Below are 25,496 nucleotides of genomic sequence, written 5' to 3'. Positions count from 1 at the left end.
ATCGTGCACGTTTCTCTATAAAGAGTGATTATTTTTTTTCCAATTGCAAGTTCCTATTTCAAAATGCATTATTAAGCTTTCAATACTGTTATTTAGGTCTCTAGAGCATAAAAATTTACATGCCAGCCAAGCTTTTACTAGATTGTTATGGACTTGTAAAGAATACAGTAGCTTTCTTGCATCTCTCAGTCTACCAGGCACAGAATAGGAGAATTTTCTTCCCACATACAGAACAAGCATTCCTTTATTCTGTATCAGCAGTAAGGGTTTGTAAATATCTTATGGAAAATTTTCCCTTATACTTCACTTGCTATTGTATATTTATTTATATTGTATATGTCATATCATTTCCTATCAATATTACTCCTATCCTTACTTTCTGTTTTTTCTCCACACTCCTCCTTACTTTGCAACTATAGAATTTTTTTATTTTTTTTTTTCTTCTGCTACTATGCTGGTTGCCCTTACAAGAAACGCAGTTCTGTCCTTTCCCTTTCTAAACTTCGGGTCATTGGCCTACTTGTCCAATTCCGTGTCTTGTACGGTGCAAAGCAGTCATGCTGCAAGAAGTTTTTTTGTGAGAGACAGACTAATCATAGAAGCCTTTGCAAATTATCACCAGTGACTAAGCCTTTTATGAAATTATTTGCATTCTTGATAAGAGCTGGGTTTGTTTCCCAGACACTCACACATTAGAACCCAACTAGCAGGCATTCAGAGAAAAAATAAAAATAATAATTTAAAAAATGAGAACAGTTTAGATGTACAAAAAATAGCTAAATAGCATGTGCATTCATATTCTTTACAGAGATGAGACATACAATAGTTCTGTCATCTGACATTCATGTACATGAACAAGCATTTCAGCAAGTTTTGGAAACTGAGATAGACGCACTCAGAATTTGGCAGGCTCCTTGTCCAACCAGGGTCTGCAGATGTCCATCCCCCCATTCCCCCTTACCTGCCCAGGTGTACAGCTGGCCCATCTGGGTACAGTCAGAGATGTCTCTAAACAGGGATTTTTCCCCCCAAGAATGCAACCTGTATGAATAAAATCTTCTCTTCCAGCTAATTCACCCACCCTGGTAAGAAGTGTTTGCCTCAACAATCCCTGCTAAGCCTGTTTAGAGAGCAACAAAGCCTGTAAATTTGAGAGGAAGAACAAGAAGCTGACAATACTCTTTCTACCTCTGACCTACGGGTACGAGCGGCTGCATCTAACTTTTGTTAGATGCAATGAGGACGTTCCAGGACGTGCGGGTCTCACCTCGTTATGCAAAAGGATTCCAGGTCCTCCGGTTTACATACTGCTAGTGAAATCTTTAGGAAAAAATCCTGCTCTGCCCAGGCTTTCGTAACAGCCAATAAAACAAAAAAAATAAAAATAAAACCTGTTTAAACCAATAAATACCAGTAAAGCAAAACATACTCAGTCTGTCAAAGCTAACAAATTCTTCCCAGTATGAAAGCAACGGGTGAAGCTTTAAATCGAGGGTGTTGCAGCTTCTGAAATGGCATCATTCACTGCATTCACATAAATACAGCTTCACTCCCTTTGCCATGTTCTGCAATCATGTAAGTAACATCCACACAGGTGGAAACAAATTCATATGATCAATAAAACAAAAAATTAAATAAATCAAAGAGTAAGGCATTTCAGTTCAAACTAAATCTTTATTCATATGGAAAATACTATTTTTCTTTTTGCAAATGATGCTAATAAATAAAAATACTCAGAAAACTTTGCTGAGAGTTAAGTGACTAGTTACAGCCACACAAAGCTTTTAATTCCCGTTAAAACCACGCCAACAATCATGCAGATTGGCTACGAGAAAGCAATATAAACTATATTTTATTTTGTGCAATCTTATTATACAATCTCAATGCTATCTTCTTCTAAACCATTTCACAGAGATTGAAATGCAATTCCAAAACAAATAGTAAGGGACATATTCTACACTTATTCCACATATGGAGCCGTGTATAGTTTAAGCCCATAAATGTGTAATGTAGTTAAGCATTTAAAGAAGGTAAAAGAAAAGGGGACCCCGTTCTGAAAATTCAGACAAGTTTATAAACATAAGAGAAGAAAAGCTCACGCCGGTGAGTTCTCAAGACAAATACATTATCAAAGCATAACAATAAATTATATTAAATTTAATAATGTTCATCCTTAGAACGATTATTTCTGAGGAAGTATCACTTAAAAAGCACACCAAAACTTCCATCGCTAAGAGTCATACCTTAAGTTTACATATTTCAATTTCCCACTTAGATGCAATTTTGTTTTATGCTAGACTTCAGCTTTGTGAGCATGTTCTTTGTCATAAATCTAAAAACAAATTGAAAAATTCTGCAGCTAAGCTGTGCATCAAACACATCATCAAGGTGAGAAACAGGCACTTGACAGTATAATGTGCAAGGCAAACCTTTACTGGTCACAGTAGAAACAGTTTCTTCAGGAGGGAAATTAAAAGTCCTCAGCCCACCTCTGAGAGCAAAATATCAAGGGCTGCCAGCAGATCTTTTTCTGTTCTTTTATGTCAGCACCAACATCCAAACTAAATACTAGCTCATGCCTTACAGGGTATTCCGTAAACTATAAAATGCAGCATACTTTACCCAAGAATCCTAATTCTTTCCTATAATTAACCTCAGCATATATACTTGCCAAAGGCAAATATGGAGTTTACTCACAGACTAAATGATGCAGTATAAATGCTAACCCTTTCTCCTCTGTTAGTATTTTATTTAATATATAATGCCAATTTTATAAATACAAGTTTCAAGATCCTGTTTTGTAGCCCAAAACAGCAACATTTTTCTATACAAAATTAAGGACAATATCTTTTATCATCCTATTAAACAGAAAACAAACAAACAAACAAACAAAAAGCCATTTTGCTCGTTTCCCTCCAGGCACATCTCAACAGGAATTTCCAAAGAATAGCTATGCAGAAGCCATAAGCCAGAAAACTACACATGAATTGGAGGAGAGAGGAGAAAGAGCGCTAAGAAAGGAATAATGTGGCAGTAACAGAAACAAGGTACAAGCTTAGAAGAAAATTGCATGCATCCCTTTTCATCAGCTTCTTGCAAAAATACGTTTGCAGGATTTCCATTAAATATAAAGGTATGTGTTTCTTTCTAAAAACGTTGATTTTCTCTCCAATGGTAACTTGGTCTTCCTATTGTACTGGCCATGCTGCTAGGCAGTCAGCAAGTTTTCAGTTCAGTTACACCAGATTAACAATCCGGAGAGAAAAGGCCTACTGGTCATGTTTGTTGTGGGACTTTTGGTTTTATTTTCTTCCACGAATGGTAAAGCAGCGTTTCTGTCGGTCATATAAATAAAGTGGAAACCAATCTGACATTGGCTGTACTAATAATGAGCGAGAATATGCTAGAAAGAGGCACTTTTAGTTTTCTATATACACGTCAAATCCCAAGGTCAACACTTCGCCCCCTTTTACCAAAACTGAAAGCATCAGTAGCTAATAAGACAGAGCTTTATAACAAAAATGCTTCACGAGTTGTGTGCATGCACATACCTGTAATGGCTCAGTTATCCCAAAATGTCAGGGTACGGTTCAGTCACTGCTTATGGAGGGAGGAGTGGGGAAAGGGCAACAGACAGTAGGAAACGAAAAAACTGTGAAACAGAGGTCAGCTACTGTAAAAATGAACACGTTTGCCCTTCCTTAAGAAGCAACTCATCCCTAGATTCAGGACTACAGATACTGAATACCAAGATCTTATACTCTACCCCCTACTGCTTTCCAAATTTTCAATCATTTTTATTTTTGGCATGACATGCATCTTAAAAACTGGTAAGCTTTGTCAAACAACATTCACTATAAAAAAAAAACAAAAAAACTCTGGAAGACCCATCTGACCTGACTACTGGTGAAGTTCCTGTAATGGAAAGAATTACCTTAGAGTAGTATTTTCCCATTTCTTACACAGTACAGCACAGTGTGACAGTTGAGCATCTTGTGTGCACAAGCTGAAGCATATGCTGAGGCTGAAGATTTGGAAAACAGTCCACCAAGTATAAGCATTCTTCCTGCAAGCTACAGATCAATATTCTTATTTAAAAAGGGACAGCATCAAAACTAACATTTTGAGTGACCCTCAAATACCAGGAAAAAACAGGACCTCGAGCTAGTGGAAGTTCCTACATAAGGCAGTCAAATTTACAACCAGTGTATACATTCACTAAGGAATTACTTCTTGTTTTTTTGGTAAAACCAACAACCCAACGTACTGCAGTCTGAATGTGAAATATAGGCACAAAATAGATTCTCTACTTTTTTCAGTGTGGAAAACATAGCTATTTAACAATGTAATAAGAAAATTTACTATTAGGCGAGCAAAAATTTGTAACAATCTGAATAAAACAAAGTACTGTATAAAGGTGCAATATTGAGCAGATTTGATTTTGGTTTAAACATACAAGTAAATCATGGAACCTTTCTGTTCTTATCTATAAAGTAATTCACATTACCAGTATCATTCTAGTTCTTCCCAGTTGTCAGTAAGGTTACCTTTGCTCTGACGTCTAATACTAACCAGCTTTCCAGCTGATTTGATACTCCACCTGGAGCTGTTTCCTGAACTGGCCAGGTTTGTGTACTTTGTGGAGCCTTTGGTTTCATCTTCCCAGCCTGACCAGGCTGTATAGTCACTTAAAGTAGTTGCTGCGTCACTGGCAGAGTCAGCAGCAGTAAGCTGTGGTGGTTCCCATCCCTCAATCTCGTCTGGTTTCCTGGATTGGACGTTCTGCTTTATCACCAAACTGTCCCAAAAACCTGTCTTCTTTTCTGACTTCATCTCTTCCTTTAACTTTAGGTTTGTTCTAGAAAATAACAATGATGAGGTGATTAACTTCTTCATTTAACAATGTATGTAACAGTTATTTATAACATTCAATTGATGTTCTATAGTAATGAATGCTAAAAGATTGTTTAATCAAAAAGAAGCATCTTGAATTTTATCCAAAGCTAGCTCTGCATGTTCACGAAAGAAGTCAGCCACCACTCTGTGACAGTGCATCTATAACTGCTGTCTTCTGGAAAAACACCTTCCTATTCACGTAAGGCTAAGCCCAGCAGAGCCTGGCAGCGATAAATCTGAACTAGGCTGAGTACGACCACTTCCTATTATCATAAACCTCACCTACCCCACAATGAATTACCGTTGGAACTGCCTCTGGAAACATATGAAGTATTTTAGCATGCATTAGAACAATTTAGGAATTCAGCCAAAACAAAGCAAGCACCAAAACCAAAAGTACGATAGTAGAAGCACTATGTAAATATTCTGTCTACCACCAGCTTTGAATACTCACTCACTGTTTTCCTCAGTTTCATATACCTGTTACAACCTTTCCAGTTACACGTTATATCATAAAATTTTTAATTTACAGTATTAGGACTTTAGGAAAAAAAAAATTCTGGTGTCTATAAAGATATGCACAGTACTTTGAAAACAGTTGTTTTGCATTTCCGAAAGAAATCCCCAAATCCCCCTCCCCCAAATAAGAAAAAACAACCCTTGTGTGGTTGTTTTCCAACATAACAATTTGTACTGTTTCCAAATCCATATTAGTTTCTCTCCCAGAGACATTTGAAAGGGTGCTCATTCATGATAATGTTTCTTATCTCATTAAGAACTTTCAACCTGAGTTATTTCATATTTGCAGTGAGGAGCATTTAAGATACAAAATGTCAAGTATTTATGCATAAGTTTATATACCAGGCTATGTATGTAACCAAAGAGCAGAACACAAAAGGCTGAATACCAGTGGTGAAACAAACAACCTTCAGGGTTCAACAAGCTAAACAACAAATTGAAAGAATTACCTACAATTAGCATACAAATTCTTTAGCCTCAGATAAAACAACCACTGAAATTTTACAAATATTTCTATTAAAGAGCTTGTTTCCATCAACATAACATAAGGATTTCCATACTATCATATTTAAGTAGAAGCAATACCTTTAAAATACCTTTACAGTGAGTTTTTCAGTGAATTTAGCATTTTCAGAATTCTCATCTTGCTAAAGCCAGTCACAGACTCCAACCACTCTTGTATTTTGTGGCTAGAGCACTTGAAAAGTTGCATTTTTCTTTAAAAATAAACTAAACATCAGGGCATATGATTATAAACTAAAAATACAGCCAATTTTCATAGGAATACTAAAAATCCCTTTCCACATTTATGGGAACTCGGTTTTCATACTGTATCTGCATTATTCCCTGGGTTATTTCACTCTTATCTTCAGCATAAATTGCAAAGGATCCTTAAAGGAATTTCACATCTTAACACCCATAAAATTGTACAGGGAACTTTTGGGTAATTTAATCAAACAGGCTCAAAAGGAAATTCATGTATTTGTATTCTAAATGTTTTTATATCTAGATGCATGCATCTACCCATACACATACGTACTGAAATATATGTATTTCAGCGTAAAATGTATTTCAATGTAAAACAGAAACAAAACATACTACGGCAAAGCTTTTATTTGGCTGAACACCTGCACTGCTGGGTAGCATGTTTCTGCCTGTTTGTAACCACGGTAATTAGGTAGCTGGGTAAAGCCTACATGTGCTAGCTGTAACAGCAAAACAGTGGATCCTGGGAAGAGGTCTGCCTCTTCAGGAACATGCCCTAGCCACGGCAGCAGCAGCACTGCAAAGTGAACACTTCAGCTCCAACAGGGAAGGTTTGCAGAACCTGGTACAGGTACACCACTTAACCTTTTCAGGTGCAGACATGACTTCAAAAAGAGGGAGTAAAGCACGTAAAAAAGAGGAATTCCTAAGTTCAACTGTAATTAATCCTTAAGAGGAAAGGGGAACGTGGATGACCCTTTTACTCATAAACCTTTACTGTTCTACAATAAAAAAAAAAAAGATGGATTATGCAGCTAAATTCCCCCTTCTTTCTGACATACCTAAAAAGGTTAACAACAATATCCATCCTTTCCTAGTATAGCACGCACGTTAAACTTGCAATGAATAATTCTGAAATGCACATAAACCTTTCTCAGTGATTTAAGTTCCACGAGTCGAACACTACTGATTTTCAGCCTCTGCCTTCACTGCTCTGCAGAGCTATTTTCTGTTCCAGTCTGTGTATTTTTTAGAGCAGGCAGAACAATCAATTTAACTCACCCTTTGGATTTTGGCGACTTGCATCCTGCTAGCAATTGCTGTTCATCATCCTTATTGAACATAGACGTCACTTCCTTCCAGCCCCGGAAACTTGCGCCTTGAACCTATGCAGAGAAGCAGACACATCCATAAACGTGTGTGTTACAGACTTCAGGCAGAGAGCAGGGCTGCTTGGGTGGCAGAGGAGCAGCACCAGTCCTCCTTCCCTTGTGCTGTGCAGCTGAGAGCATGGAAGCTCTCATTTTGCACAGGAGTGGGTTGAGTGTCTGCAGAGAGAGCTGTAGACACTTCCTACCTCTGTGTAAATCGGTAAATCCATACACAGCACTGTACTGTTCCTTCAGCATCTACCAATTTACAGCTTCAGGGATCCCATGATGGATCTACTAAAACTTTAAGACATACTTCCACCACTTATTTGTGATTTCCAAAAACACTGGCAGAATAATCCATAAAACAGCATCAACGTCCAAGTAGAACATATTTCGGTAATATGTGATACAACTGAGTCTGGAGTCAAAACATATTTTTGAAGTCTCCTCCTTGGAGATCTTCAAAAGCCACCTGGACATGGGCCTGAGCACCCTGCTCTGGGTGGCCCTGCTTGAGCAGGGGTTGGACCAGATGCCTCCAGAGGTCCTCCCAACCTCAGCCATCCTGTGATTCTCCAAAAACTCACTCTGCAAAGCCTAGTGGATATAAAATGGACTAAGCTGAAAGAACCCCGAGATGTGCAACAGTAAAACCACAACTTCTGCCTACCACATTTAAGCCTCCCGTTCTAGCTCTGCCCTCACTGGTGCTGGCACTCTGAAGCATCTTTCCACTCAACTGAAAAGGAGTGACGAGCTCCCTCTCGGTAGTCTTCCCGGTGGTACCATACTACAGAATGCAACCCTAAGCAAAGGAAGAGGTGAAATACTTCCCTCCTACTTCAAGAAGCCTTCTTCTAGGTGCTGAAGAATTTAAGACCGTGATCTTTCTTTTTGACCATGGCTGTCATGCAACTGCCACCTAATAAAAAAAAATAAAAATCTGCAAAACAGCCTGCTGCAATCCTTACAGCTGGAATAGTTCCAACTGTAGCTGCTGGCAGGTACAACCCAGGGAAGAGATCTTGATGCCACCATTCGCTGAAACCATTAGTTTGACATGCAGCAGCTTCAAGAGCTTTGCAACGTTATGAAAACATGAAAATAAACTACTGATATAGCCTTCAAGTATCAAGCCACTTGTAGTTCTTTTATGATGCAAATGTCTACACAAAACTCAGAAGTAGTACTCCTAAAATTTTCAAAGTCTCTATACGTAACTGACCAGCTCATATTCTCAAACTTTAGAAGTACTTTTTTTCCATGAGTCAGTGGACACGTGTCCACTGCTTTGAAGTTTACAGGATCACAGAGCCCTTAAGGCTGATCTCTGGAGATCATCCATCCAACCACACTGCTCAAAGTAGGGTCAGCTTGAGCTGGCTGCCCAGGATTTTGAACACCTCCACAGGTGGAGACATCACGACCTCTGGGCAGCCAGTTCCAGGGCTTGACCACACTCAGGGTGAGAACGAATTTTGTTTAATTGGAATTTCTTCCATTTTCATTTGTGCCCACTGCCTCTTGCACATTCACTGGGCACCACTGAGAAGAGTCAGGTGCCCAGTGAATGTGCAAGAGTGTTTCACACTCTTCCTACTGCAGAAGGCACCTGCAGAAACCTTTCTTGTTGCCCTTTCTTCCCCTCATCAGATGTAACTTCACACAGGCTTTGGTATTCCTAACCCCATCCCTGCATGCTCAGACAATGTCTTTATGTTTCACCCCCAACACTTGAACCTTCTGCCATGTCCTGAATACTTCCTTTTTATGCTTTTTTTTTTTTTTCCAGGAGCATTTAGTTCATCCACACAGGCCTCCTGTCACCTTTGCTTCTTTCCCTGGTTGACAGGATAGACTATTTTGAGGCTTGGAGGAGGTGATCTTTGAAAATCTAACCTGACTGACAACATTAGGATAGCGCTGGGTGGACAGTCAAAACTCTAGGCTTAAGAAAAAAGAAGAAAAAAAAGTAAAAATTTATATAAACAAAACAAGTAGACAAGTGAAAGGTCCATAAGAGACTGCAAAGAAACCAGCACAACTAAGGACTACAATTCTAACATCAGATGTTGGAAAGTCTAAGCCTTTAGAGGACCAGGTTGGATGCTGCAGTCTACTACTCTTCAAAAATGCCAAACTTCTCAAGATGCCATTTCAGTACTGTATGATTACAGACTGGTCTCATGCTCATTTGAGTATGGGAGCATGGAGTACCCCAGTCGGAACAGCCACTAATAAACTTTCTCCCCTATCTTCCATTTCAGGTCGTGAAAATCTTTAGCACAAGGCCCTGTGCAATCACCCAGAAGGATCAGTAGAAGTGAAATACAGACGTAAATTAAACCATCAATTGGCAGACTGCTGAAAAAGCACCATCATCTTCTGTCCAAATAGGCATCTAAAGGTCTCAAGCCCAGAGCACAGATTCTTCCCCTTCAGTAGAGTAAGTCCCAGCTTACGAAGTACTTTCTTTACCATAAAAAAGCTGCCATTTAATTAGTGCGTCTCTCGAAACTGGAGTACGAGTGGTCGCTTCTAGAACATCGTGTAAAGGATGCAGTCTGTCTACCCCTGGTCCAACTGTCTGCTGTTTCTCCCCCTCACTCCCATTCCCTCCGCTTTGCCGGCGCTTCAGCATCACTGCCCATCTGTCAGATTCCTGGAGAGGAGGTTCACAAGATGGCAGAGCTGGTCTACCAGACACTGCTGCTGGAAAGGGCAGACCCGGTCCATCACCTGCTCACATTTGTACTGCCTGCCTTATGCCATGGTTTGGTACTGCAGGAACCAGTTCATCTCCCTAAGCCAGCAGACATCTAAACCACTCATTTTTTGCATCCTTGTGGGTTCATGGTATGAATCAGCTCATTAAAAGATGTCAATGAACAACTGATCATGGAGATTAGGGGCAACAGAAATTTCTTTTTGTAGCAGCAACTACTCTATCAATTCAGGCACCCTATGAAAATTACGGTCATCTTTCTTCCACATAGCCTTGTATGTACAGCGTGGCTTCCCCAAACTCACCCCCATCAGTTCGTTCTACAAACTCAACCCTTACTGTAAGGTTTTCCTGCATTGCTGCCCCTATTCACAGGGGCAGATCAAATATGTATAAACAAATGTCTACAAACTTAATAGATCAAGTACATCTGAAAGTCGGAAAGGGACAGGTCCCTTAAATTGGAAGTCTCCTGTAAACTTGAGAGGCATTACTACAAATGAATGACTTTAAATATACCACTTTTAACCACACCAACAAATTCAGAAGATTGACACGACTCTCAGCCTCCCATACTATGTGGACAGGCAATGAGTATTACACGAACAGTCAAAGAGTCTACTGGGAAGCAGAGAAGCACCACTAAGATGACTTTTCAGTTAATTTTACTGTCAAAAGCACATAATTCATAATTAAAGCTCCACTAGATGGCAAGAAGGTTCATGAAAAATTAAGCTAAAAGGTGACGAACAAGGAATACTAATAGCTGATTATATACTAAGTTGAAGAGTCCTAAAAGCAAACTGATAAAGTATGTTGCAAAAAATGTATCTTGACGTACAGATGAACACATAATCAAGAAGAGAACTGTAAACTCAACTGAAAGCAGCTAAATGTGCACGAACACGTTGCTGAGGAGTGGGGGGAGAAGGGTAGAATTCAATCAAGTCGAAGAACGGTAGAAAGGATCTGGGACGTTATGTTAGAGGTATATGGTAAATGGTTAACATTTCATAGCAAGTGATTAGAGTGTGTACTACTCTAAAACGGTAGTGCTTTATGAATGGGTACTAGTCCTTGCAATTCTGGTTAGATTTCTCTGTTTCTTGACTGCTGACCAACAAGCCACAGAAGTCACTCTCCGTGGGCTACAAGCCACACGTCTAGAGACTTAGCAACCAAAAAGAGCAATTTTGAGCTCTGCATACCTGCAGTGAGAACCAGCATGTTCAGTGCCATTGTGTAGTTAAGCAGCTAATCCCTAAAAAGTCTCTGCTCAGCATGAACGAAATGAGATTTCCAGAAATTTATATTTTGGCCAAGTTTTTAGCAGACCTTCACAAATGTTTTCACACAGGATTGACAACTGGTGCAAAATCCTTCAGCAAAGTAGAGGCACTCCATGAAACACTTGCAGATTATTATTTTTTTTAATGTAAACAAGAAGAATGGATTTTTCTCCCAACCTTGACTGAGAAGAAACAACTGTTTGTTCTGCAGCTTCCCTCCCTCCTCCCCCTGGCAAAATGAGGCGAAAATTAAAAGCCAGAGCTGGAATTTTCCATATAAGTACTTTACAGTTCAATAAAGTCACAACTAAGTGTTTTATAATAAAAATGTCAATCAATAATAAAAAAAATGTCAATCAGCTTTAATTAAAGAAGCGTTGTTCCCACATTATAGGAAGCCTATTCATAACATGCAAGAACTCAAATAACAAAGAATTCAAAATGGAAAAAAACACCCCCCGCCCCTCAAAATTTGTCTCCCAGACATCAAAGCAATTAGAGAAGGAAAATTTCTCAACTCTGCTGGAGTACAGGCCAACAATTACTCTCTTCTGGGGTGCACAAGTTGAAAGGCTGGAATTCGGCCCCACTGGATTTCCCAGCATCTCCAATTCTGTTATTAGTGATTGAATTTGTTTCTCAAGAACAAAATTTGCCTCTTTTCAACACCTGGCCTAATAACAACAGTAGGCAATGCCCCTGTACTTGTAACTCCAGACCTCAGCACTTTGGTCAGCCCCAAGATGAGCTTAGCCAAGGCCCAAGAGGCAGCAGCGACATGAACACGGGTTCCAGCTTCAGCATTCAGGCTACGAGGCTTTCTAACCAGCTATGCCCACCCTTCAGCTGAGCCGTGAAGAGGGAAGGAGAAACCCTTAGTGTTACAGTCAGTGTGAGCTCACTGCCAGGTGGGCAACTGTCTGCACAAGTAAAACCATGATCATGTTTTGCAACCCACATCTCCATCCACTAGGACCAGCTCCCACTTGCGCACCTTCAAACCTAGGTCAGAGGCTTTTCTCTGAGAATGGGAATTGGTCTAAAAGTCAGGCTTTAAGATCCCATAAAGGTTATCTCCCAAGAGGGCAGACATACCAAGCTCGCTTCTCTTTTCCTCAAGAGCTGCATTGTTCTTCACTGTGCTGTTTCAACATGGAAACTGCTTTATTCATGAAACACACATACTGAAAAGGCCACACATATAATTCATCAGCCTTTTATTAACATATTAAAGATTTCAGAAGTTGTGGGGCACCACTGTACTGACAGCTTCTAAGAAGACAGAACAACCAAATGAAATACAGAAGTGCTTTCAGAAACAACAATAAAGAAACAGAAGATGTGAAGGATAAGGAGCTTTTTTTTGTGAATACATTTTCAAGACAAGGGGATTTTGCTTTACAACAGAAAAACACTGCAGCTCAGTAGTTTGCCTGAGGACTTTTTTTTTTTTTTTTTGACTCTTAGCAAGACTTCCTGAATAAATAAGAAATGGACAAAAAAGTTCCAAGAAAAATTAGATTAATGTTAAGATTCTTCTCCTTAGCATACATCATCACCTATAATAAAATAAATAGTAGTTTATGTTTCCATCAAAAAGAACGCATATTTTCTTCTAAAAAGCTGAAAAAGATATAGTACAATTACACTTCGATTTTCGGTGAAAAATCATGCTGCATCTGAAGTAGAACAAAAAAGAAGTAACAGAGGCAGATGTTCACTTTATACATATTAATGTGAAGTCTTCTGTTACTCTAATGAAACTATTTTTAAATGCTTTTCTCTATACCTATGGAATTTCAAAACAAGCTCTAGCATATCATAACAACTTCCAGTTCTTTCATCTTCTACCAATGTATTTTAAGAACATAAAAAAAAAGTCTTGGACACACATCAAGGTAAAAAAAATAAAAAATTAACTCAAATGCCTACTTTTCTGAAAGAGATAGAAGATAAAGTCTTTAATCTCTTGTGGTCAGAGAGCCAGTTGATTTACAAGTGTAACTGAATACATACAAAAATTTCACTTACTACTATGTTTTCAACACCTGTTACAGCTAATATTTAGTACTTCCTTAGATTTCATTTTAGTTATTCCCGTGGATTCTTGTTTTTGCTTTGCTTTTTAATATATGTGAAAGAACAAAAATGGTTAAGGTACATTTCTTTTTCCCCGACAGCGAAAGGAAATAAAGCAGCTTTCTAATTAACTACTACACTGCTATTATTACTTGAATGAAAAATCCACAACAGGATGAGGAAGGATCAAACATAATTATAAAATCATCAATAAAGTACATAAATAGCCCCTTAATTCAAGCTGTACATGATAAACAGGTGAGTTCCTAACACACACAGAGTGAACTGTGTATGACATAAAGCATGTTACACTTCCAAAGAAGTATTACAGGTATTTATTTACCTTTGTTGCAAGTTGTGATACTGAAGACGGAACTTCATCGTGAAGAAACTGGTCTTTATTCTCAAAAAAAAAGAAAAGGGGGGGGAAAGATAAAAGAAAAAAAAAAGAAAGGCCCATAGTTAGTTTCAGCAGGACAATTAGCAGTAACATATTTTATAGTATTCATGAATGCTTTTATTCTGTTCAACCCATCATAATAGAAAATTGCAAAATATGGTCACAATGCAGAACTAAGCAAAGACCACTACTAACATACAAAATGTTATCAGAACCCCAGCTAGAAAGATGAAAAATGATGTACCAGAAGTAAAAACATAGATTCAAACCCCTACCAATAAATAAATAAATTATTAAATAAATAAATAAAATAAAGTGCCCAAAAGAGAGCTAAAATATACCCACATGCATTTCCTTAACTAACAGGCAAACCTTTGCCCACATTCCTTTCTCCTCTATTTTTAACTCAAGATTTCTGAAGAAAACCAGAGTACTGAAGATGGCACTGAAGGCAATTCAATTAGGCAACGGTTCTGTCCATCTCTGAAATACACTGGTATCTCAGTGCACTCAAGCCATCATACTATCAACAGTGTCCTCAAGACACAACAAGATCAGTTCATGGGCTAAAGAAAGATAGGAGATGTGGGGCACAGTATACAGGAATTACACAATTTTCAACATTTTCAGTCTGTGTTTTAATGAGAAGTTTTTTTCTTTAGATATACAAATAGTCCCCAAATACAGAATAAGAACAACAATCTATAACTTAATTACTTAACTGCAATTCCAAAGAAAACTGACAAAAATTACAACAGAAAGGTTTGTGGAAAGCATCTTTGAAGTGACAGATCCCCCAAATCCCCTGCAGTTACTTCTGTCCATTTTTTTTTCTTACATCAGCCAAATACTGCTTCAAAACCCAAATCTGAGCAACTCCCTTCTTTTCAACTACAGCAAATGCTAAGGAGTTGATACGCTCCGTGTTTTTAAGGTAACTCCATATAAACAAAAGCACAGACCTCTGCACGCACACATGCCAAGACACACAAAACGCCCAGCTCCGTGACCGCAGTCACTCTGCATCTTCAGCATCGCGCAGAGGTGAGGCAGCCTGCAGGAGAAGCAGCAGCTATTCCTTGTCATGCAGGGGCCCGGATCCATCAGCTTCCTCTCTGAGAGACCACTTTGAGATCCCACGTGATTTTTTTTTTTTTTATGATATTAGGCAATAGTTCATATTATCCAAGGGACAAGGATGGCATTGGGAGCATTTCTAGAAGCAGCACAAGGACTGTCACACTACAGCTCAGCGGTAACTCTGCGTTGGAAATCATGATCTGCAGACAGATAGCTTGACTTGTTGGGGCAGAACACAAAGTCAGGAACTCCTATAATCATCCAAAATGAGAATATTGCTTCCCGGAGACCTCACCAAGTTATTTAACTTCTGGATTTCAGCCAGCTGTCTTTGACACAGGAAGGTATTATTGTAGACGGGATACCAAACATGACAAAGTTCACATCTGTGCTGTACTCTAAAATTAAATTCAACTACTATTTTTTTTTTTTTTAATTTAAAAAGCAAATCACTGGATCATTGGCAATGTTTTAACAGGAAATGCCACAAAAAAAAATGCAAGAGTTTTCTCGTTTCTCCTTAACACTGTCACCTCTCATTCTTTTGGATGAGGTCACAAACACGTCCTTAACGTGATGGTATCTCTGCTCTGGCACAGGGTTAAGAGCTAGAGAATATTTCAACTCATTTGTCCGAATTTTTACCAAAAATAATGGAAAAGCCTCCGTGAAATGGTAAGAGGAAAAATGATTTCAGACATCCAGAGCTGGCAAAGCCGCCAGCTGCACCAAGCACAAACCCCATCTCCAGAACAGACACGTTCACACCTTCAGACCAGAGGAAGGACACCTCTCACTTCCACTCGCCCAGCTCTGCAAACACCTTAAGAATGATTTTAAAAACATGACAGAGCATGGAGAAAAGATGGAAGTGTGAAGGCACACAGCCTCCAGCAAGCCAAAGCATGAGGAAACAGAAGTGTGAAGCAGCTTCCACAGCAAGCACCTTGTGGGGCTAGGGAGCACCGTCAAACTGGAACATCACCTTTGATAAAAGTTGTAATTCGGAATAAACAGTTGAAAATAAAAAAGAAGCAACGTTTTTGTCCAAGTGAGAGAGCTAGGGCTGCGTGTGTCTGTTAGTACGTCCGTGTGTTACTGCTCGTGGGCACACAACGTGCCTCTCCTGCAGGGTGAGGCAGGAGCTGACAGCAGCAGCACGCACGGCAGGGCTGTGTGTTGGAGGACAACACCAAGTTAAAAGATGTGAAATAGGAAGACAAAAAGTAATGAAAACCTCAACTGTTGAGAATCAACTGCCTAAACTACATGTCTCAAGAGCAGAAGACCTATCAAGAGGCCAGGGACCCCTGCAGAAGGTCGGGATCTTTTCAGACCCCTTGCCTAGGGGAAGAGTTGGCCAACTGGTGAGCATCTGACATTCATCCGTACGTCCCACGTAACTCAACAACTGAAACCAATCGAGTTTCAATCAGCCAGCGCCAGTAGGTTTGAATTTAACCATCTCCGAGAGACGTGACTTCTACACATTTTCTGGAAGACCTCCGGCTAAGGAGAGCAGAGGGAAGCATGGCAGGAAGAAAGCGTGATGGGAGCACCGGCACGTTGGGAGACAGCCACAGCACACGCTGACTTGTGTGGCTCCATTTAATTTTCTTTCTTTCTTTTTTTTTTCCCCCTCTACTAAGAGGACAGCCGAACGTACAGGTACTTGTAAAGAGTGAAGATGAACTTGCTTTATGGCACTGCATAACGAACACTGTCACTGCGAACATTTACAAGCTACCCCAGCGTGTTTTGGTCTAAGTGGTTTACAATTACGACAATTCATTTTTTACTTGAACTTAAAAGAAAGACGTGGACTACATTATAGTGCGTGGTAATGAAATAGGCAACCTAATGCTCAGGCGAGTGGGAAATGCTGATCAACTTGAATAGCCTTCCAGTTCTGGCACGGGAATGCTGGTATGCACAGCGTGTTTTCCTAAGGAAACAAGCGCCCTTTTGTTGGACATGCTGCAAACCATAAGGTACTCAAGGGATTAATTCAACTAGCACACAAACCTTTTTGTACAGAGATCAAAATTGTAATCTACTTCCCTCAGCTTCCTTTGTGGTAAAGTAATTAATTAGTCTCCTTAGATCGTTCGCTTTAATAACTCGGTCTGAGAGGAGAAGTGCTGGACATGGAATAGTTAAGGCAAATAACAGCATCACCTCACCCTGCGTGCCCTTCTCTTGCTCTAGCACATGAAATGGCACATTATCGATTTTCCCTACCCAGTTGTGGAGCCTCCCTACCATACCCATACTAGTCGTCAAAGCTGAAGGCACGTAAGGATAAACAAGCCATTATTTTAAAAGTAGGTCTTTTCGGTGCAAATTATTGCCCTCCTACTGACCTGCCTACCGCCACGTCTCATCAAGGACCGAGCGTAATTTAAAGGCTAGGTTATCGTGCCTGTAAGTGCAAATTAGAGTATGAACCACAAATGTACAGCTTAAGTGGAGAAAAAAAAAACAAAACAAAACACAAGCACTACCTGAAGAGATACGTGCCAGTGCAGAATTTAACCTAACTCCCACTATTCCACAACCCCCCAGAGCAGTTCAGCAATAGGAGATGGCTAAGAAAAAAGAAAAAAAAAATCACTCAGGAGATCACACACCTGAAAGTTAACCTCTGAAGCTGGAAAGCTTCCCAAAGCACTGACTACAAACCGAGAGGAGAACAGCTTTGTAGACATGCCCGGCCAGAGGCGGCGGGCTCACGCTGAGAGAAGTGGATCACAGCAGCAGATTGCTATCTGGAACTGCAGCTAACAAAAGCACCAGTTTCCTTGGGCTGGGGCACCCCTTTGCTGCAACATCAAACGGCACAGAGACTACAGCAGGTTATTAATGCAAAAAGTCGCTCCGCTTATCTAATGTGGGATCTGAATCAAAACCAATGCAAATTGCACTCCGGCGTAGGTAAGGAGGAAGTTATCAGCAGATAACTGCGGTGTTGGGACGCATTTTCTCTGCTGTGCATAAACACACCTGGAAAATTCAGTGTGTGGATACACGCCTTCCGCCCAGTAATGAAACTGAAGCAACTGTGATCGTGTTTAGATGGACGGAGAAGCAGCTATGGTATTTTCTATGTACTCTTAACACAGCTGAGGGATAAAACTGAACTGTTTTAAAACAGAAACTGATAAAACTGAACCCAAATGCTCACCCAACACCGAATGTCCCCTCTGAGGAAGCGAGGTTTGCAGCCTGGACAGCTGGAGGATGCACTCCTCGGTCACACACAGCTTTCTTTCACACGAGGCAACGTGTTCCCATCTCCCATGCCGAACCGTGAACTTCCTCTGCTCCTCTCTAGCAGAGGAAGTCTACACTAAGATCAAGACCACTTCATTAGTGCTGTCCATATTTCATCTGCTGCTAGATCTCACCCTTCCATTTCTGTGTCCCCAAAGCAAGTGAATGAACCAAACCAACCATCTGGACAGCTGGTGCAAACTGAAAATTAATATCACCAAAGAAAAATCTTAAACCAGGCATTTCTCAAGAATTCCTTGATATTTTAAACTGTCTTATTTCCTCTACACAGAACACTTCGGTGTTCCAAATTGCTCATCGAACTTAGAAAAGCTCCCCCATTACAACAACCACCAGCCTCAACACCACTGTGGCTGATGGTGACAGTGACTCCCACTCCGCAAGCCTCCTCTGCCACTTGGTGGCAAAATGGAAAGTAATTTGCCCACAGAGAAAACACCAAAAATAAGTCTATTAAAGTGTACTTTCAGCTGTTCATTCACTGCTTCTTGTTCCACGCTGCCAGCTTTAAGAGGTCCAGGTGACTATTTCAGATCCAGCAGACATCCCATCCGACGTGTCCTAAAATACTTTCATCCCCCTGGTCCCAGCCTGCTGTAATGAACGATTATCCTCCACATTGACTGGGAGATGAAAAACAGATTTCCTATCTTTTCACCTTTTAAATTACTATTAAAACCGCAAGAATCCAAACAAAGATGATGTTTTCTCCTTCAGCATCCACAGCTGTCAAAAGCTTGTTTAGCATTTTCACAAACCATTCCATTCAACCATTTATTTCTCAGTTATTGCTTTGCATTCCTTCACATTTTAAAGCAGAGCATCTAGATTATTTCCATATTTTTATCCTGTCAATTGATACAAATGGCAAGAGTTACTGGAGAAGATTGATTTCTGAATGTAAGTATTTACATAAGAATACTTTTGTAGTTGGGCATTTTATCGACATTACAGAAAGAAACATCAGAGCAGCAGATGCCCGTGCTCGGTGTTTCTACATCAGTGCAGGAGGTTATTCCATGAACCGTTCACATTATCATGTATCTCTGTAGTAAGTCATTAAGATACATCTCACTCAGACTTTGCTTCTCGTAACAGCTTTGGAAGGATGTCATTAAACACCTTAAAAATAATTCAAGAAACTGAGCTCATTAAGATTTTACTTTTGCCCCACTTTAAATATTACAAATGTGCTTCAAGAACTGGAGACAACTGTATTAAGACCGAAATACCGTCAATGTCAAAGCTGAAATGAGGAAGGTCAGATAATCAATTTGACTCGAATTGCTGCAACGATTTGAATATTCCAATGAAGTTTTCCATTTTAATGATGTTTCTGTCTGAAAATTTCTCTGACAGTCATTTTTTAACAACTTGTCCATGCCATGACTTCACATTTGCTGTTTTCTGATCCCAAAAATGGGCCAACCGGTGGTAGCTCAAAAGACATTATCTGACATACAATTTTTTTTATTCAGTCACGCATGGCATTTGCAATTAAATTACACATCCCTCCCAGAAAAAGCTCTTGCATGAGTAATGGCAATATTTCCATAGTATAGTTTCTGCAAAACAGGTTGAAGGCTTTATTTTTGGTTACACCGCAAAGGCACTGCTTCCCTCCGAGATGCTGCCTTCCTCTCCGCTTGGAGACATGGAAAATCTCCATCACCTCTACTGGCAGTGCCACAGCCCTTGTGCAGCCTGACAAAACGCTTCTGGTTAGGCAAGGAAAGAAATTGTAGCCTTATTTTACTAGTAAAGATGTAAGTGCATTGATTCTTTCTCAGGAAGAAGGGTATTTTAGTTTGTATGTTAATGGCACACCGTCCCCGCGACTCCAGGAAAGCATGGCTTTAGCAAGGAAGGGGATGCGCTATGAAAAACCTTGAAAGCAATGCTAGAAACCTGAATGTGAATGTCCTAAGAGGAAGGGATGCCAACTGAAGAAAGTGAAGCAGGAGGATGAGGATAACGGCAGCTTGATGCCGTGAGCAGCAGCAGGAATATCAGCCATGGGACTTACTAGGGGTTGGGGGAAATGCAGCAGAGGTATTAGGGCTGAGGGAGAAGTAACCACCATCAGGATGGGGAGTGGGGGTCTGCACAAGAATTTCAGCTGTCTACACTGAAAGAAAAATAATAATAATTTTAAAATAAAAAAAAAGCGGACCTGGACTTTATAGAGGAAGCACCGGTAAAGTATTAGGCACTTGAGTATTTGAGCAATGGATGTATAGCACAGACAGCCTTCAGCTTACAGGCTTCGCTGAGAGAAAAGGAGGGACGCTGATGTTGCCTGCAGCAGGAGGCCACCAGAAAATGGGCACCTTGGAGGACTTCTGGTGGCATGAATTGACACAGGGCAGGAGGCAAGAAGCAGCAGCCCGGAGCAGGGTCAGTGGTGTGAAGCTGGCAAGATAAATCTGAAAGTGAGGTAGCTCAGAACTGGAAGAAAAATAAAAAACGAGAGCCCAAAGCCCCACAAGGCACTGTCAGATCCACAGGGCTCCGTAAAGGCCGTGAGGAAGATAAAGGATCCAGCCAAGAAGCTGCTGAAGGATGAACGCGACCAGGAGGAGGAAAAGCAAGAAAGGCAGGCCAAGGGGGAGTCTTCGCTGCCAGGCCCACAATCTAATGTTCAAGAATGATGACAGAATACAGGTGATGGATGTCAGCCAGGAAAATGTCACCAAAATGTCACAAGAACGACTCTGATGAAAAGAAAAAGCAGGCTAGCATCGAAGAGAAAGTATAAAGGAATTAAAAGAGTACTGCAGGCAAAGCCTGAGACGCGTTTAAAAGGTTAGGAAGTGAAGGGAAGACATTGGCTGGATTAACACTTACTACTTTTTTAATTAAAAAACAACACTGCCACCACCACCACCAAAACCTCTCATTCAGTGCTCTAGCAGACCCCACGAAACGCTGCACAGCTCCCACCCATTCCTTCGGGGCCCGTCTGAGTTCGCCTCAGCCCGAGATGAAAGCTGGTACTGAAATGGTACGGAGCCTCAAACGCCTTAATTAAAGCAGATAACGAAAGATCTGCATACCCAGCTTTGAGACAGCCCCCGAGCAAGTCTAAACAAAACTCAGCATCAAACATGCCTTCGCACATACTCCCTTTGAATACGACCGAAAACACGATTGGAGGAGAGCGGGTCAAGGCTAAGGATCCGAAACATTTCACAGGAAAAGCAACGCTGCCAAGGATGATACTCAGTTTACCCCGATACCCACCTGCCACCCTCACACACAGATATTTGCTACAGCTGAGCGCCACTTTACGTAAGAGTTGCGTGGAGTATCGACACATCATTGACATCTCCGAGGGCTGATTAGATTACAGCAGGCTTTAATCAAGGAGAACCCAGCAGGACTGCCAAAACATCGCCTTGCAGAAGTCACAACCAAACATTTTTCCCATTCCAGAAACACAGCTACAGTTCGAAACATAATGAGTGTATTACAAACTGGACGCAAGTTTGGCATGCAGCACCATGAGTTCCAGGCGTATTTTGGGAGAGAAACACAAGAGCCACATTAATTTCATTTTATACACGTGTACTACTTACATGTATTAAGTTGCCTTCTTGCATTAATTGTAACTCTAGCCAATAAAGAACCTTCACTGCATAAACGTAAAATATTTATGCTCAGGAGCATAAATTAAATCTAACTTCTATGATTCAGTCTAAAAGTGTTTGATCTTAAAAAAATAATATACAATTCACACACTCACGTGCACAAGTACAGTTTCAGAACTCACTCGTCTTTCTTATCTCAGGAAGCAGCTTACTATTTTAAAGAAGTGTTAACAATTCAATGCACTTCAATGTATGCAGAGACTCCTGCTGAAAAGCGGCTAAAGGCTGACGGTTCCCTCCCACTGCAATCTTCATCTTCTGAACTTTGTTTTTGTTCTCCCCTGGAACAAAATCAAACCGCTCGGTACTCCAAAAACCCAGAACCATCAAAACCTCTGGTTTTAGATAATACCAAGCTCTTCTATTTCAGAAAGTGAGCCTATGAACTTCTGCAAGTTCAAATGTCTGCTTGAGTAAGCCCAGATCAGCTTTCCATATCTAAATACAATTACTACAATTTCTGTGCAGCAACGTTTGTTGTTTTTCAGTTTCTGTAGCCTAATTCTCTGTTGCTGTCTGCCACTGCAATGTCCTAATTATGAGGCTGTACAAGAGAGAACTCCTTCACTCTTCCTCAGCTTTGAGCAAGCAGCATACAGCAGCATAAATCAGTCACAACGTGATGATGACAATTAGTCTTCTGTTTTACCAAATGACAGATCAGAACAGAACCTAGAGGAAATGAAATCAAACAGTAAACTTCTGCCCAAAATCAAATGCCGGGCCTTCTTAATTCACTAAAAAGCACTCCAGCAAATTATTTAGAGCTTGCCCTAGAGACAGAAAACCGGGGAAGCCCTGGTTGCTTTCCTCCTGGATGAGGAAATCCTTCATTCATAGCTCGGGCAGGCTGTGCCACTACAACTTCAGCAGGGCAGAGGGGGCTAAGAGTTTCTCCGTGGCATCACGACTGTCCCCCAGGGCACAGCCCTAAGCAACGTGGCTGAATCCCCCTGCACTCTGCTGTGTCCCGCTCCCTTGTGATCCTAGGACCAGCAGCAAAAACAGATCCTACGACCAGGAGCAAAAACAGGTCAAAAACTGCAAAGGCCCGTGAACCTTACCAGCTCCAACAAGCTTAGCAAGTACTTTACCTTACCCTTGAGACCCAAGCCATGTTTTAGAAATACTGTAGCTACATCCAACCTAGATGCTGCCTTTGGTAGATCAACAAGAATTAAAATGTTAACCAGGTGATCCTGCTTTTCCATACAGTCCATCACGCCTTAAAGTTTAAATAAACTCTACAATAACTACTTTTTTTTTTCTCAATTTAAAACTGAAGCAGACTTGACTCAGACAAAACAACTAATAGCTTATGGTCTTCATGACAGCTTCTGGGCTAATCTAGGCTCCAGCCTTGCTAACTTTCCTGAATCATTTGTCTTCAAGAATATTTCATTTAGTGCCTGGGAATGATTTATTTTCCCCTGCCATCTCCTACACCAAAAAAAGCATCTTTTATTTCAGAGCCATTGGGAGCAGACACTGTTGGGAGGAGGAATGGAATTTTATGAAAATTGATGAAAACTCAAACCTTTTGGACCAGAAATCATTGCCATTATAATCTGAGACCTCCCACTAATGAAAGAGAAGCCCGTGCTTGTAAAGACAACGGGACAAAATCAAACAAAGCCCAAACAAGGCTCTGCTGCTAACGTTGAGGATAAAACGATGGCAGAATTGTCAGGATGACAGGCTGAAGAATCACCTGCTGATCTGGGTGGGGGTTTGGTCAGCAGCCTCTGAGGGATTTGGGGTATTTGTGGGTGCCGAAGAGAAGCAGTGAGCAGTCCATGGGATTCACTGGAAGCGTTTGGTTGGCTTTGGAGGGGGAGGCAAGGAGACAGGAGGTCAGCAAGCCCAGGAGGGCTGTGGACAGCAAACCAGCAGCTTAGTGAAAGCAGGGGAAGTTTGCAAGCACCTGAGGGTAGGAACCGTGGATGGAGAGAGGGGAGGTGTGTGATGAGAGGCTGCAGGAGATACATGGGGCCACCTCCAGCCCCTCCACCCCATGAAGGGGTCTCCGAAACCAAACTCCTCCTGCTACAGGAGATCCCATTCGTCTACCTGCATCTCCCCAGCTGTCAGGCAGGCAGCAAGGGACGGGGCTCCTGTGGCCACAAGCAGGAGAGAGGCCGAGGCCGGGCAGCACCGGGGCTCACCCAGGCGATTGGGGCTTCTGAGGGAAGAACTGCTGGAAATTGGGGAGGCTGCTCCGCATCGGGGGCCCCGTGCCAGCAGCCAGCACCCCAAAACCCAGGCAGAGGGCGGCTGTGCAGGTGCCCTCCGGCTCTCCCAGCTGAAGCGCTGGCTGCTGGCTGGATGCTCCCACACGAGACCAGCGGCTCCCACCTGGGGCTACAGCCCCAAAAATCGCCCCCCCGCCCCAAACTTCTCCGCACGCACCTGCAAAGCCGGGAGCCGGCCGGGGCGGTGCCAGCCCAGGGCCCGGCGGGGGAAAACTGATTACTCATGTGGCCGGAGGGCCGGGCAGCGCCGGGCTCCGAGACCCCAAACCCGTCCCCATCCCGGTCCCCGTCCCCATCCCCATCCCCGTCCCCGTCCCCGTCCCCGTCCCCGTCCCCTACCTGCGGGGCCGCGAAGGCGGCGGCGGGCGGGGGCGGCGGCGGGGGGCCGCGGGGCCGCGCCTCGTCCTCCTCGGGGGAGTCGTCCAGGAGAACTTTGCTGCTCTTGTTCAGCTTCCACATGGCGGGCGAGGGAGGGAAGGAGGGGAGGCGGCCGGCCGAGGAGGGGAAAGGGGCAGCCGGGAGGTGGCTCCGGGCCGGGCCGCGCTGTCAGCCCCGGGGCCGGAGGAGGAGCGCTGCCTGCCGGGGCCCGAAGCCCGCAGCCCGGAGCCCGCCTCCCAGCCCCGGCCTGGCCCCGGCCCCTCCTCGGCGGCCGGAGGGAGGGGAGGGGACGGCAGCGCCCCGCCGCCCCCCGCCGTGCCCCGCCGCCCCTCCTCACCTGCCGCCTCGCCCCGCCGCCGCTGCCATGTTGGCGGAGGGAGGGAGGATGGCGGGCGGCGAAGGGGGGAGCCCAGCGGGGCTCTGCCGTCGCCGCGGCAACCGGGCCCGGGGAGCGCGGCCAAGGGGGCATGGAGGGGGACCCGGGGGCGTACAGGGGATGGGGACACGCTGAGGTGGCCGGGGCCGGGCCCGGGTGCTCCCCCCTTCGTCCCACGGCAGTTACCCTACACCTATGTGCTCCATCTCACTGCCTCACAGCACTGATCCCACACCTACCTGCCCCACAGCACTGACCCTATATCCCTACCTGCTCCATCTCACTGCTCCACAGCACTGACCCAACGCCTACCTGCCCCACCTCAGTGACCCTATACCCCTACCTGTCCCACCTCACTGCCTCACGACACTGACCCTATACCCTACCTGCCCCACCTCGCTGCCCCACAACTGCTGCTCCCCTCAGAGCAGAAGACACTGGTGCACCCGGCCCCAGGCCCAGTAGCTCCCAGTTTGGTGGCCGAGTGGCCCGACGTGGATGTAGCGCCCTTGGCACCAGCTGCTACTTCTGACGGTTCTCGTTTTGTTGTTAAACAGACAAGCTAGCATTACTCTGTAAAAATCCCCGCCCAGGCACTCATTTTTCCATTATTCCGAACTCCGAGTTAGGGTCAGGTGCCCAAAGAACCATGAAAGTGCTCTAAAAAGCCATTGCCGTTTTTTCTGCCTGCTTGACATT

The 25,496-nt window shown here is 42.6% G+C and overlaps 1 protein-coding gene across 3 annotated transcripts; it reads right to left on the bottom strand.

Moving 5' to 3' along the window:
• Window positions 1–1,654: 1,654 nt before the first annotated feature.
• Window positions 1,655–24,905, bottom strand: TDRP (testis development related protein). 3 transcript variants are annotated; one of them, XM_068678468.1, is made up of 4 exons: window positions 24,383–24,905; window positions 13,711–13,763; window positions 7,183–7,286; window positions 1,655–4,858 (listed from the first exon to the last, which is right to left on the bottom strand). In XM_068678468.1, the coding sequence occupies exons 1-4, from the start codon at window positions 24,888–24,890 to the stop codon at window positions 4,513–4,515; spliced, it is 1,011 nt and encodes a 336-aa protein (XP_068534569.1). In that variant the 5' UTR covers window positions 24,891–24,905; the 3' UTR covers window positions 1,655–4,512. The 3 variants fall into 3 exon arrangements, with proteins under 3 accessions (XP_068534569.1, XP_068534570.1, XP_068534571.1); XM_068678469.1 differs by having other exon boundaries at window positions 13,711–13,770; window positions 24,383–24,647; XM_068678470.1 differs by lacking the exon at window positions 13,711–13,763 and having other exon boundaries at window positions 24,383–24,647.
• Between the last annotated feature and the right edge of the window lie 591 nt (window positions 24,906–25,496).

Source organism: Anas acuta, chromosome 3 (assembly GCF_963932015.1).
Source record: "Anas acuta chromosome 3, bAnaAcu1.1, whole genome shotgun sequence".
Taxonomy (NCBI): Eukaryota; Metazoa; Chordata; class Aves; order Anseriformes; family Anatidae; genus Anas; species Anas acuta.
The sequence above is the reverse complement of the archived record's forward strand: the minus strand, read 5'-3'. Positions and strand labels throughout refer to the sequence as shown.

What these genes read in the sequence shown, in the direction of transcription:
- TDRP (XM_068678468.1), bottom strand. Translation starts at nt 24,890, where the DNA reads ATGCCCCCTTGGCCGCGCTCCCCGGGCCCGGTTGCCGCGGCGACGGCA. An exon ending in CCGCCTTCGCGGCCCCGCAG is followed by an intron (nt 13,764 to 24,382) that starts GTAGGGGACGGG and finishes TTGAGAATAAAG; the next exon opens with ACCAGTTTCTTCACGATGAA. An exon ending in TATCACAACTTGCAACAAAG is followed by an intron (nt 7,287 to 13,710) that starts GTAAATAAATAC and finishes TTCTCTGCATAG; the next exon opens with GTTCAAGGCGCAAGTTTCCG.